The 15,350-nt window shown below is 43.4% G+C and overlaps 1 protein-coding gene across 1 annotated transcript; it reads right to left on the bottom strand.

Annotated features, from left to right (window-relative positions):
* Positions 1-12,576: 12,576 nt before the first annotated feature.
* LOC147437699 (uncharacterized) lies at positions 12,577-14,070 on the bottom strand. Its single transcript, XM_086487192.1, has one exon. It carries the CDS (start codon positions 13,814-13,816, stop codon positions 12,884-12,886), a length of 933 nt encoding a protein of 310 aa, XP_086343318.1. The 5' UTR covers positions 13,817-14,070; the 3' UTR covers positions 12,577-12,883.
* Between the last annotated feature and the right edge of the window lie 1,280 nt (positions 14,071-15,350).

The raw sequence follows: 15,350 nt of genomic DNA, 5'->3' as shown, positions 1-15,350 counted from the left end.
TCATGTGCCCAAAGCCTCCAAATTGTGAATACCATGCAAAGAAATGCTTGATGGGGGACTGCTCACAATGTGGAGTACGGAGGTTGACATTTTGTCCCGATGAGATAGCAGAGGATAGCAAGGAGGTGTCTGTGAAGGTTTTCATGGAGGTTGGAACAGGACAGGTTCACGAAGGTGGGAGTGAGAAGAAGAGAAAGGACTTGATTGTGCAACGGATGAAAAGTGGGACTTTTCTTAGCCTATTTTCAGCCCATCTGATAGGCTTCATCAGGCACAACTTTGTCTTCCGCTGGCAAGCCCAACAATTCAAGGACTGTTTGCAGAATTTTCCTAGCAACGTTGTAGTATCTGTTATTGACTTTGCGGAGAATTATTCCTTTAAAGTTCAGAATGAAATTCAGTCAATGCATTGGTGGTCTACCCAAGTCACAATACTTGTGCACATCACTTATTTAAGAAATGCAGCAAGTGGTACACAGAAGACGCTACACTTCTACATATCGGATGACAAGCAGCATGACACATTGTTTGTACAACATTGTTTCTTGCTGCATGACAAGTGGCTAAAAGAACGAGGACATTCTCTGCAACAACATTGGGTTTGTTCAGATGGTGCTGCTTCACAATTCAAGGCCCGTAGACCTTACTATTTTGTGGCCAGGTACTATCAAATGACAGGCTTGCACATGATGCATAACTTCTCTGCATCCGGCCATGGAAAAGGTGAACATGATGGGGTAGGGGCAGTCATCAAGAGAACTTTGATGCATGAGGAATTGAAACCAGATGGCTAGCGTATGAAGTGTGCAGCCGATGTTGTCAACTTTTTGAAAGCAACTTTCCAGCCAAGAGAACAGTCTCAGAGGTGTAATACGCAAAGAGTCTTTTGGCTTATTGGAGCGAATGAAGTGCAGTGCAATCTGCAATGGGACTGTGAGCGCATCATTGGATCCCGCTCATTTCATTGTGCTGATGGCTATTCACAGGACAACCGCAATGCCATACGCTTTCTATCACTTTCATGCTTTTGTGATCCGTGTATGCGTGGGTTATGGAGAAGATGCAGGAACAAAATGCACATTGAAGAATGGAAATATGTTTGCATCAAACCCTTGCCAGAGTCCGGGGATACAATTAGGGATGATGAATCAGATGACGAGGAGGAGGGTGGAGATTCAACATCGATTCCGATGAGCCAAGTGTCCAACCTGCCACTATATGAAGGATACCCTGAAATGTTAAGTGGCATGTTGTCCATAGGGGATAATTTTTGAGTAAAAGCAGCTGAGGCAAACGAAGACTTCTACATTATCAAATGCACAGAAGTGTTGTACCAAACGATGAAAGCACAAAAGGATAAGTGGCATAACAAAAATTGTTAGAGGAGGGAAGGTTGTTGAAGGCTTTTTTTATGGCCAAGTTGAAGGAAAAGCTGATACATACCGGCTATTGGATCACACATCTCCGGTAGTGATCTACTCGCATCTTGTTAGGGCCATACGTTTCCCGATGGAGCCTATTGCAGGATCCCTAGGTCAAATTTTACAATACAAGTTGTCTACTGAAGTATATGAGAGGATATACAATAGCATGCCATATCATGATGATGAGAGTGACGAAGGTGCGTCCATGTTACTATCAGCCCTGTTTGAACAACTGAATCCGGTAGTCAATAGTACCAAATCTGGTAGTCAACAGTACCAAGTGTATTCCGCACTATGTGCTTTTTAGTGACTGAGTCAACTTGATTTTTTGGCCCTGAGCTTTATCTGTTCTCTCTATCTAGTTCTGTGTTGGTATGTTACCTTTCATTACATTACTGTTTCAGTTGTCCTCACTATATGTGCATTTGGTACATTTTGGTACTGTTGAACTTGGGTACTTCTCTGTCCACTATTACAGTACCAAATTGGAACTGCTTGAACTTGCTGTATCACTTATGGTTTACTTTATTGCTCTATCTGGTTCTGTGTTGGTATGTTACCTTTCATTACATTACTGTTTCAGTTGTTTTCACTATATCTCTACTTTTTGGTACTGTTGAACTTGGGTGCACGTCGGTCCACTATTACAGTACCAAATTTGGTACTTTTTGGTACTGTGTTGAACTTGAGTGCACTCCTGTCCACTATTACAGTACCAAATTTGGTACAATTTGGTACTCCTTGAACTTGCTGTATCACTTATGGTTTACTTTATTTCTTGGTATTTTTCAGTTTGTCTATTCGTATTTGATACGACCACCTTGAGCAATGTCTAGAACTACGTTGATAACATAAAAGGTATGCCAAACATAGATGCTATCTGCCTCAAAAATTAAAATGTTGGTCAACCTGGTTAGCTCCAAGAGGTTTCAACAGAATTAGTCAAGGGTTTCAACAGTAGAGATCAAGATACCAAGACAGTCTGAACAAGAGAAGTGGTTTTCCATTATGTATAGTATCGGGTTACAAAATTCCACTATTTACATGATTATGGCAATCTGCTACCTCGGGGGATCAAATTTATAGGAGTACCCCTCCATCTGTATGAAGTAATCAGTAATGTACCCAAAAATATCGTCTTCAGTGTCAAAGACTGGGTTTTTGCGAGTGTACGTTGTTGGGTACCGATCCCTTATCCACCTGAGCAACCAAGGCAAAACAAAATCCAGCCAGTAAAACGGGTAATCGGTTCCTACTACCATGGGATCGTATGATCGGATTGCCATACAGTTTTCATAGTCATTTTTAAGAGACTTGTATCTACAATCATCTACAAGAATAGTGTTGCTGGCATCGTACTTCGGGTGCCTTGTCCACAGCGTCCGTAGCTTCTTCAGGAAAATGGGCTTATCGCCCATGTGTTTGGGCACAACCGGCACCTCCGACATACGGGCTCGCCATATTTCACAGTCCTCTTGGGAGAGAATATCTGCTAATGCCAAAAAACGAGGTTAAGAGGTATGCGTAACTTATGTCCTGCAACATTCAAAGCGGGCATGCTTTACCTGCAAAATATTTTTGCCTTCTATGGTTTGGGAAACACGCGAGTTTTTCCCTTCTACAGCAGGACCACAACACTAGGTTGGCTTTCTGTTTAAGCCATAGGATGAACTGCTCCGCATCCGGCTTTACAAGACAAATTACATTCCCTCCGAGATGGACTACCCGTGGCGTGTGCTCCTTTGGCAACCACTCAAGTTCCTCAGGGATTTCGCTGCAGCTGGTTAGTAGCACGCCATTAAGATCAAGCACAATCATCCGCCCGCGTCTAACAGCCACATCAGGCTGCAACAAGGTGCTTGTCGGTGTCTCGTCTAGCCACCAACTTACTACAGCACCAACAAACATAATGAGTGGGGACAAATACACAGTGCAAACATCATATCTAAAACACAAAACTGGTCCAAAAACTACCAAATTTGGTACTGTATTGCACAAGTGATAAGGACTATCCGAAATCGCAAGTTCAAGAAGTACCAAATTGGTACTATAATAGTGGACAGACGTGCACCCAAGTTCAACAGTACCAAAAAGTACCAAATTTGGTATTGTAATGCACATATAGTGAGGACAACTGAAACAGTAATGTAACGAAAGGTAACATACCAACACAGAACTGGATAGAGAGAAAAGATAAAGCTCAGGGCCAAAAAATCAAGTTGACTCAGTCACTAAAACGCACAAAGTGCGGAATACAATAGATTCTCACTGGCTACAGTTTGCATGCACGGGATAATTGATCACGGGCGCGATTGCGCTTCTTTCTCTGCAAACAGAAAAGTTCCTGCAGGGTCACGGAATCAGGGGAATCACCTCTCCGCTTCGAAATAGCATCGGCAGTAGTAGAGTCAACGCCCCCGTCGGTGCTGTCCACAACAGCATCGTTCGCAAGTACTTCTTCCTGCTCATCCTCGGCCTCCCTCCGATCTTTGTTGACTTACGACCCCTCTTTGACCTCCCCTTCACTCCCCTTTGTGGTTTCCACCCCCTCCCCAACACCCCCCTTTGTGGGTTCTTCCTCTCTCTTCTTGGTCGTTGCTTCATCGAGATTTGTGTTGGCAGCATCCTGGCTTTCCTTCGCATCCAGCTCCACAACAACAGGGACTTTACCTTCATCCTTGTCCTTGGTCTTTTTACCATCTCTGGCCTCCTCCTCAATTTTCCTTTCGCTGTCACCTGTCTTTTTATCATCTCTGGCCTCCTCCTCACATTTACTTTCGCTGTCACCGGTTGCCTCACATCTTTGTCCCGTCACATTGTCTTTCCCTACAGAATTACCTTGCTTCAGACCGTGGAGAACATCTGATATATCCCTTGTCACCTCATCCACGTCCCATATTCGACTTGCAGCCGACTTTGTGGCGTGCTGGTCAACAAGTGCAGCATCCTGCTCCTCTGCAAACACAAAGAAAGACAGCACATACTAACTTGTATGAAAACCTCACTGAGTTGCAAGTGCGCATATGTATTCAAAAATGCACACATACTTACTCTTGACAACTTGAAGCCCACTGGCCCAGGACTTTGCCAAATCAGAGATTACCATATTACAACCCGGCTTGACACACTGATCCCTGCTTTGTAACAGAGCACTGAAGCCCACTGGCCCAGGACTTTGCCAAATCAGAGATTACCATATTACAACCCGGCTTGACACACTGATCCCTGCTTTGTAACAGAGCACTGAAGCACAAGGGATGATACTAGTGTCGGCACTCTAGCATGAAGGTTCCGACTACATGTGCGCACTCCAAGGGCTCACCGCATGCAACACACATACCAAACACTGGGATCACATTTACCGAATCATTAACCTGGGGCCTAGGATATAGTAGGAACCTCTTCCCAAGCCTGATATCAGACAACATCTCTTGCACAAATAGGGTATGCTCTTGACCTTCCTTCCATTTTTTCTCCAGAGTGTCATACTCAACCTGTTGACAACCAGCGGTCCCAATTAGTTTCAAAAACTACCAAGAAGTCATACCGAGACTGGTACTTCTAAGTATTGTACTACGAAACAGAACCCAAACTACCAAAACCACCAAAACTACCAAAAACTACCAAACTCGGGAATCATATAGTACCAAAAACATATAAATACCCTCAATGCAGAACTAAACTACCCAAACCTTATCAAAACTACCAAAAGCCACTTTTTGCAGCACTTTCAAATAGTACCTAAATGTACCAAAACTACCAAAATCAAACTACCAAAAGCCACTTTTTGAAGCACTTTCAAATAGTACCTAAAAGTACCAAACTACCAAAATCAAACTACCAAACTAGCTTATTGCATCACTCTCAAATAGTACCTAAAAGTACCCAAAACTACCAAAATCAAACTACCAAAGAAGCTTTTTGCAACACTTTCAAATAGTACCTAAAAGTACCCAAAACTACCAAAATCAAACTACCAAACAAGCTTTTTGCAGCAATTTCAAATAGTACCTAAAAGTACCAAAACTACCAAAACTACCAAAATTGAACTACCAAACCCACTTTTTGCAGCACTTTCAAATAGTACCTAAAAGTACCAAATCAAACTACAGAAGCCACTTTTTGCAGCACTTTCAAATAATACCTAAAAGTACCAAAAGTACCAAAACTCCCAAAATCAAACTTTCAAATAGTACCAAAACAACCAAAACTACCAAGACTACCAAAGAAAAACTTTTTGCAGCACTTAAAAAAACTACCAAAACTACCAAAATTAACAAAATCAAACTACCAGTTACACTTTTGCAGCACTTTCAAATAGTACCTAAAAGTACCAAAACTAGCAAAACTACCAAAGCTATCAGAATAAAACTACCATAACACCTTTTGCAGCACTTTCAGAAAGTACCTTAAAGTACCAAAACTTCTTCATAGTAACAGAAATACCAAACCATAAAACAGAAGGAAACCATAAACTACCTAGAATAAAAACAGTTCTACCATGAGTACCTAATACTACCAATCCCACCAAACCAAGCATAAACAGTTCTATCAAACGTACCTAACACTACCAATCCCACCAAACCAAGCATTAACAGTTCTACCAAAGGTACCTAACACTACCAATCCAACCAAACCAAGCATAAACAGCTCTACCAAAAACTCCCAAAACTACGAGCACCTGTTGCTCTAGAATCTCCTTGTCGAGCAATGACGTATCTTCACTAATTCCGTATCGACGTAGCATCCTTCGATTAGCAGCCAAATCAGCTTCTATCACATTGATTTCTTCGTCATCGCCAGTGTTGGCCTCTCTCAGTGTTTCCAATTGGGTCTCATATTCCTTGATGTCGTCCATAATCTGCTTGACAAGTTTATTGGAACCCTCTGCCCTCAAGAGTGTTTCCTTCTTCTACTTCAGAGACATTGTCAGCTCTTTCAGCCTATTGGCTACCCCGACACATGTCCGAGGGACTCTCCCAACCATAGCTTCAAGGTCCGCAATATAATCAGGTGTCTTCTCCTCATGACGCTGTGGGGGGACTTTCTGTGTAGGGGGCATACTACCGACTGGCGTAAGTCGGGGCTTCTTGGTATTTGACGGGTGGCCTCCTTGGGACGCACCGTTTGCCTTTCGCCAATTCTCAACCTTCTTTTCCAAGCCTCCTGGTCGGGAGGAACACATGTTGAGTACACTCTCACCAAACCTAGCCCATGCAACCCTATGGCCCGCAGGGTCCTTTGTGGCTACATGACACTTCTCATATGAAAAACAACGGGCAAATTTTTTAGTGATCTCCCCACATGATGGTGGGGCTTGGTACACCTTATGGAACAGGAACCTGCATTCATCCTGAAGCCGTGGCTGCACGTGATTTAAGTAAATCTTTGTCTTCTTCTGGCTGGAATGCCTGAATACAGTGAGCCACTGGTCATTGGGGATGTCATCTTCTGTAAGATCCTTTGGCAGCACCCCCTCCATGCTCAAACCATACTCATCATGAAGCTCTTGTGCTGTATAGCAGAACTTTGTCAAGATAGGGTACTCCTCCATATTGTTTTTTCCTGCGATGTGGAAACAACACGCAAGTAAAGACATGCCCTCATTATATGCCTCATTTCAGTTGTGGAAAACAAAACACATGGAATGAAATGAATGTATGTCATTCAGGTGACAATTGCAAAATTCAGTTGTGTACAAAGACAATTTTGGTTGTGGTTAGTATCAAATTTGGTACTGGTTAGTACCAAATTTGGTACTAACCAAATTTGGTTATGCTGACATCCCTACTGAGCTTCAACTTTGTGCTATGCTCATGCACAACATATACTGATTTTTTCACTTGCATGCATGCAAGTTAGCAATCAAAAGAGCAGCTTATACATGTAACTTTGTAACTTTCCTAAACCCTAAATTCCTAAGAAGATCCCAAACATGCACATGTACTTGCTGCATGCAAAAAAAGCAAATACAGACCTCATCAGATAAAAGACATGCAGAAGCTTGCATGCATGAAAAAGAAAATGGTAAATCACCAGAAAACGCACAGCTCTCATAGCACCTACCTTTAGATGTTGTAGATGACCGTGGAGTCTCATCATCGGCAAAAAGAGGCCCAGGCTTAAATGAAGTCTCCATGGACACAGTTGGTTTCTCCCTCTCCACAAGGGAGGCCCCCTTGCTAGCCCTTGTATTTGGGGTGTCGATGTTCCGAGGGGATTTTGCATCCATTGTCCTCTTCTTCTTTTTCCCATTGTCCGGTGACGCTTTGGCTGCTGATTTCCTCGCTGGCGTCCTCATCTTACTGATTGTGAGTAGCCGGGGAGCTTGTTACCTGCAGCTGTAGTGGTTTGCAGAAGGCGATGTAGTAAGAGAACAAGGCGGAAGCTGGAAAATGTGTTGAGCAACTGCGCCACTCACAAACGAAGTCTGTGATGGGACTTTTAGCACGGTTTCAAAAAACCACTCCCATTACTTATTGCCCCACCCACGTTTTCTTTCACAGAAAGTTTAAATCATACAAATTTCCCTCCTACCATTCTTTAACATAGATGAAAAAAAAGGTTCCCTCCAAAGTGTGGACATATGTAGAAGTACCAACCAGGTAGAAGCAAAATAGGTCCTTTTTTTGTACCACCAAACCATGCTTTCACCCTCTCACAAGTCAGAAGATTCATGCATAGCCCAGGGTCTAAGCATTGGCAGGCTGTCAAGAGGATTTTCTACTACCTTAGTGGCACTTTACACTTTGGCTTGTTTTATCCCAAGGGGGGATCATTGCCACCGGACTTACATGCTTTTTCGGACTCAGATTGGGCTGGTTGTTTTGACACGCGAGTGTCCACAAGTGATTTTTTTTTCATGCTTGGCAGTTCATGTATATCATGTTTGAGCAAGAAGAAACCTATTGTGGCCACTTCGAGTTGTGGGGCTGAGTACAGGGCAGTCTTCACAGCTATGGTTGAGTGTGTATGGCTCAGACACCTTATGGCTAATTTGGGTGTTGGACAGGACACCACCAGCATTATCTACACTGACATCCAGAGCGCATTGGCAGTTGCGAGGAACCCATTTTTTCATGCTCGCACAAAGTACATTGAGGTGCATTACCACTATGTCAGGGAGAGGCTCTCAGCAGGAGAGATCAACTTGGCTTATGTGCCAACATAGGACAACCTTGTAGATATTTTCACAAAGGCATTGTCTTGTGAGAAGCTTGAAGCTTTCCGCAAAGCTTTGGGCTTACTCCCCTTTGTGGACTGATCATGTCCTCAAGGCATGGCACTTTCCTTTACTCATATGCCAGCTCTCGTTCATTGCATCACTCCAGGGGGGATTTGTTACCATATACATGTGGTAGTGATGTGTGTGAACACACTAGGACCGCTGGGGGATTTTTTTGCTCTTTAGGAGGTTTTTTCCCCGTGCATTGTATATACGCCCATCACTCTAGGGCTATCTATCTTTCCATTACACACTCTCTATTGTGTGTCTTAAGCTTCCTTCGTCTTCTCCAAGCTGTGTGCGTTTCTCTGCAACCCTAATTCCAACACTTGCGGGCCATCGTTGGTGACAGAGAGTCCCGATTCCTTGCGCAAGGTAATCTATCCAAACGGCCATCGTTTCTTACCCCAAGGACATAACAAGCACAAGGCTGCAAAAAATGGGAAGGCTCCTCTAAAGCTCATGATGATATTGGGCAGCCATTTGGGAGGAACACCACAACAACAATCCGGCTCCGTGTCCTCCACCAAAAGGTATGTCAAGGTATTCCATATTTTTAAGGCTTCCATATTTGAAGGACTTAAAAATACAACACCTCTTGGATCCCATGCACATATTCAAGAATGTAGCCCAAACACTATGGGACCACATTATTGGCAAGAAGAACTCTTTGGATGCGAGGGAGGATTTGAGGGTTTTAAAACGTCTCCCCGCCTTTGCCACTCCATGGCGTGCCCCAAATGGAAAGATTGTGCTTCCTAAAGCACCATGGATGCTAGCAAAAGAAGAATTAGACAAGGTGAAGGGTACCATCACCTCTATTCGCACACCAACAGGATACATGAGGTCGCTAAAGGGAGCTTTCACATAAGCGAAGAAGGGTGGAAGCGTTCAAGATGCTTCAGGTAATCTTCATACTCCCTATTCTATCTATAGTTTGTGTGTATGACTATCACTCACTTTCCCTTTCCCTAATTTACATTGTAGTTCATTCTTCCGGTGAGTATGTGTATATGTTGGGACAAGAAAGTCAAGGACGCTATTTTCAAATTAGGAGAGCTAGTAAGGTACACCACAAGACTCCACTCAACTACACCTTTTTTATGTACACAATAATTTCAACTAGCACTTAGTGTATCCTTGTGTGTTTTCTTGCAGGTTTGTGAGCTCCAAGGAAATCGAATAGATGCTATCCCTGCTCCTCAAACACTCGCAACAGAAACTGTGTGTGCCATTGAAGATGCATTTCCTTGATCCGTTCTTCTTAGTCAAATTCACCTCTTGGTTCACGTGGTGGAGGAGATAGCTATATGTGGAGTAGTGCACGCACAATGGATGTTCTTCTTAGAGAGGTTTTTAAAGACTCTCAAAGATTTTGTGCGGCTACGGTCTCAACCAGAGGCATGTATGGCCAAAGGGTGGATTGTTCAAGAGGCATTTGTTTACATATCAGAGTATTTGGCACAAGTTGATCCTTCAATGCCTCGCATGTGGTCAGACGAGGAAGATGCAAGGATGACTTTACACTTGACAAGTGGAAAGGGAAAACTACTTAACATGGATATGAATCTATCCCGAGTGATCGATAACTTTTGCATTCTCAATGCAAAGATTATGACCAAGTGGGTGGACTTGTGGACAGTGGCAAAGGCGAGGCGTTTTCAAGAGAGGGAAGCATGGAAATAAGCACATGGAGGAAGGAGGGCACCCCCAGTGCTTAGACACCTTGCATGTTTCCCAAATCTCATTAGTGCAGAGTGGATCCACGAGAGAATGATCGAGGTAAAAGCGCACGGAGAAAACATCACCAACAAAGAATGGGAGTATGCACGAGGCTGCGTACCAAAGGTAGAGTACTCATATACCTAAATCATATTATCTCGCTATTTCTTAATATTATCTTTAATATCTATTTGATAAATTAATATATTTTTCTATTTTGTAGTGTCTTTCCTTTAAGTCTATGTGGTCAAAGGGTCGTCACTTTCGTACGTGCCACATTCATGAGCGTAGAACCACCATGGATTGTGCCATCATGGGCAACTTTGATACAGACGGTGATGAAGCCAGGTACTGCGGAACTATTGAAAGGATACTAAAAGTTAATTTTAGAACCTTTCACAGCTTTATCTTTGAGTGCAAGTGGTTTGCAAATGTGTCTATACGACATGAGAATGGTCTCTACATGGTGGACTTTAGTGTGCATCACATAGCGAGGTATGACAATTTAGTTTTACTGCGCAATTGTGAGCAGGTGAGTGACATGTACCTCTTTTTATTCTTATTTACTTGTAGCGTTAGTTATACCAGTATTACTCACTTTGAGCTTCTATTTTATAGGTCATCTATATCCCAGCAATCCACCAACCAAAACTTTGGTTCGTAATTCTCGTAACACCTCGGGGAGACCATTTTTTTCACTAATGAAGTGGAGACTATCTTCGACCCTCTTCCACCTCCGACTTTGGATGAGGTGGAAACAGAGGAGAGGGAGGTCGATGAATCAAGTCTGGCGGCGGCGGCAAGTCTTAGTGAGGATGATTGTCATGATGATGAAGATGATGAGATGGAGGATGACGAACTCGAAGATGATGAAACTGGCAATGCATCCACAAACGACAATTCCATTTCTCTCTTTATTGATTTAGAAGCCATGGGGGCTTAGAATTGGATGATGCTTCATGTAGAGATCTTTTGGAAGATGATTCATAAACATTTTGCAGTTATGAAGTTTTTTTGTCGTGTAATCCATTCACCTCTCTCTCCCTCCTCTTCCTCTCTTTAGATTTGAGAATATGCTCAATTATGTTAATCAATTGACAATGATTTATTTTAGTTGTAACCAAGTATAATCTTATATCCTCGGCCTCCTTCTCCCCCCCTCCCTCTCTCTCTCTCTCTCTCTCTCTCTCTCTCTCTCTCTCTTCTTTTTTATATTTAAAAATTATATACAATATTCTTTAATTTTTATTGAGAGGAGGGAAACACCAAACTTTGAATTGGCGGGGGGGGAGGGAGGGTAAGCCAGCATTTGAAAGTTTACGTGCTAAATTTGGGTAACGGATATAACGACGGTAATGAACGCGATAATAATAGCGGTAATAACAATGGATAAAGTCGCGGTAATATTTTAAACACAAAAAAACCCCGTCCTCCTCTCTCTTGTTTCTCTCATTGAATTTACACATTCTCTTTACAAAACGCAGTAAAACAGTGTGGTAAACACTTGGAGATTTTCATAGTGTCTTGAGGAAGGGGGTTGGATCCAAGCTAAAGGTCCATTGCCATAATTGTAACAAGCTCCTGTAAAAAGATTTTTGATACAAGGGACACTTTTCCATGTGTTTTCCTCCTACTCAAGTTCTTATCAATGAACACAATTGTCACAAGATCCTCCGCAATGAAACACAAAGCTTAGGTATGCTTTGCACGTAGTGCTCTATAGCGTTTCGCTAAACTCACAGAAGCTTGTTTGCTTTTGCAAAATGCTATCTTATGAAGCTGACTCTGCCATTTTCGACAGAGTTGGTTTGCGCGAGCAATGTTCCCTAGCAAAAATGAGTTCATAGCCTAGTGGTTTGAATGGGAGCAAAAGGCCCATGTTCGATTCCGATTCGGCACACTGCGAATGGAAATTTCGGGCTTTGTACTCTATGCACTCTAAAGCAAAGCATCTCCTCTAGAGAAAAGGTGCTGTAGTATTTAAGCTCGAGGGTGTATGCTCTTTAAAGCAACGTGTGTACTCTATACATGAAAGTTGTCAAAAGGAGAGCACCAAGTGCCAAGTTAGCACATGAATTTGAACAAGCTAAGTTTTTTTAATACTTGGATGTCCTCCTTGTATTCTTGAATGTCAACATGGATAGTTTCGTAAAGTATAGATTCTTTAAGCGTAATTAATTTACAAGCACAAGAATAAAAAAATGCGATAGCGAAAGGGTTTGATCTATTAAGGAGGTTGATACAATAAGGTTTTGCTTATCAATTGGAGAAGGAATTCCCTAAATTTTGGTAATGGTAATGCTGAACCAAGCTGTTAGTGAATCAAGAATTCTAATTATGCTGGCTTCATAGTGCTAAATGAAGGAGACGACAAGTTTTGTCTCAGGTTTGGGGGAAAGAAATCAAGGATCAGTGGAGAGAGAGAGAGAGAGATAGAGAGAGAGAGAGATTTGTAGTGTAGATCTTGTGTGTGCGCGCGCCCACCCGCCCACTTGACTAGTGGGCAGAACTATCATGGTATGCTGTGAGTTGGTGTAGCACTAATGGTGGCCAAGGCAGATAAGCTATGGACTTGCATTTGCAATGCCAATATGTAGAGTGCAGTTTCTTCTAACAGGGAGGCCTGGTCCATGAGCAAGTCGCCACCGGGAATCAGCTTCTGCAAGGCCTCAATTCGGCCATGCATATCATGCACAGTGTCGGGATTCGTACCTTCATTGTTGCTCTCACTGTTGAATGTATCCGCAGAGTCGATGCTGGGCTGATTACAATATGTCTTGCAAATTGGACTCCGTTGAGCCACCACTTTTTTGGCCATGTTGCTCTGTTGCAGCCTACTGCAAGACGTTGATGGGCATTTTTTGAACCAGCTTCTTGTCCGTCGCGGTCGCAGCAGGCTGCGGCAATATGCAGCTTGGCAACGGCGCTGGTGGATACTTGTGCTCTGTGAGGAAAGAGTGGAGAAACCTCTACAACAAACTGCACCTTGGTATCTGTAGCGGAGACCATGTACTTTAGCAATGATATACCGGCAATCATCGATTCTGAAACATCTTTTCTGCTGCGTGGGACGATGCCGATGTCGATTGCAATTTCTCTTCAGTTTAGCACTGAAACATATCCTCCTCCGTGACCTGCAGGCATCCGCAAGGCTACCATCACCACCGGCCGCCCCCGCATCAGTCGTTTCTATAGCACTTCTTTTCCTCATGCCATGATGTGTCGGCACATTTTTTCTACGCAGAGACCTGGAGAGTGCCTTTCCCCACTTAGAATGGCGCCCTGCTGCGTTGACCAAGCAAAAATCAGCTGCGAGCCTGATGAGCTTGGCCTTCTCTCGCTTTGAGGCCACTGGTTTGCGGCTATGAATCCTTTTTAAAAGGGGCAGCATCTCTTTGACATATCTAGTTTGCATGCTCAACTCCTGCATCTCCATTTTGCTCATCAATCAAGGCCTGTGTGTGTGCGTGTGTGCGTGTGTGTGAGAGAGAGAGAGAGAGAGAGCGCATGGAAGCAGGCACGTCGCGAAGAAGGGAATCTATACGCGGTTTTGACAAGTGGGTTTTGTGGGCGTGTGCATGTTGAGAGAGAGAGAGAGAGAGTGTGTGTGTGTGTGTGTGCGCGCGCGCGTGAGAGAGAGAGAGAGAGAGAGACAGAGAGGGGGAGAGAGCTGCCTTGTATAGCAGCAACCCGTTACCCACTCACAAATTGGGCTCACTGTCGCCTTTATAGACGAGTACTTGTGTGTAGGTAGGGTAGAACATGGGCGTCTGGAATTGCCTGCCGTTCTCTTCTCTTGCATTCTCCCATTAACATCCTACACATGTGCCCTCCCAGGCCCCTGCATGCACTTTTTATGCCTAATTAGTGTAGGCACATGCTTCCACATGATTGCATGCATCCTTACCAACTCATGTTATCTATCATGAGTGGCCCCTCTCATGTGCCTTCAAGTTTGCCCCCCCCCCCCCCCCCCGCCCCCCCTTCCCCCTTCTCTCTCTCTCATTGTACAATTTATGGAAAGTAATTTTTTTTTGAGTTTTCTATCGACGATTTGAGTATTTTTGCCAGCTTCGCTACTACGAGCCTATCTTCGGTAGAGCATGTGAGGATTGCAAAAACACTGAATAGTCATGTGCTACAAGGTCATTTCAAGTTTATGCTATGTATGACAATGAATGTGTCCGGTTCTCCTTTCTAAGCTACTACAAATCTCCTCATGTAGGGGATTCTCTTTGAGACCGTGGTCTCGAGCGCACTCTTTTGGAAGGGTTGGGGAGTCGGATAACTAAGGGTGGGTGTGCAAAATCCTTCATGAGACCGCGTTGCAAAGTGGGTTTAAAACATCAAGCTCCTCAAGTGTCACTGAGGCTGGGGCTATAAACTTCAGCTTTATACTAGCAAATCTCCAAATTTAGTCACCCTTTTCACATATCCTCTACAAGAGCTTGGGCAACTTTGCTTATTATTTCAAATCCAAGGTGGTAACTTACAATTTTGTTTTGCTTGGTCGAATACTTATGTTTTTCTATCCATCATGCCTCTCTCTCTCTCTCTCTCTCTCTCTCTCTCTCTCTCTCTCTCACACACACACACACACACACTCTCTCTCTCTCTCTCTCTCTCACACACACACACACACACACACTCTCTCTCTCTCTCTCTCTCTCTCTCTCTCTCTCTCACACACACACACACACACACACACACACACACAACCATTCACATGGACAACTCTAACCCTTCCATGTGACTTCAAATATTGGAACCCAAGCTTGTCACTCACTTCCCTTCATCTTTTCTACATGGGTTCACATGCAATACACTTTCAATGACTAAGCCTTTCATGTGCCTCCAATGGCAACCCAAAGCTTTCCTCTTTCCTTCCCATTGTCCTTGCCTTTCTACACATATGACAAAGTTACCTATTATTTGATGCTATCTTGTGTTGCACTGAATGACTACTTTCTTTTCCATGT

This window comes from Adiantum capillus-veneris, chromosome 17 (assembly GCF_014529385.1).
Source record: "Adiantum capillus-veneris isolate H3 chromosome 17, ASM1452938v2, whole genome shotgun sequence".
In the NCBI taxonomy this organism is placed as follows: domain Eukaryota; kingdom Viridiplantae; phylum Streptophyta; class Polypodiopsida; order Polypodiales; family Pteridaceae; genus Adiantum; species Adiantum capillus-veneris.
Note: the sequence above shows the minus strand (reverse complement) of the source record. Positions and strands in the feature narration are given on the sequence as shown.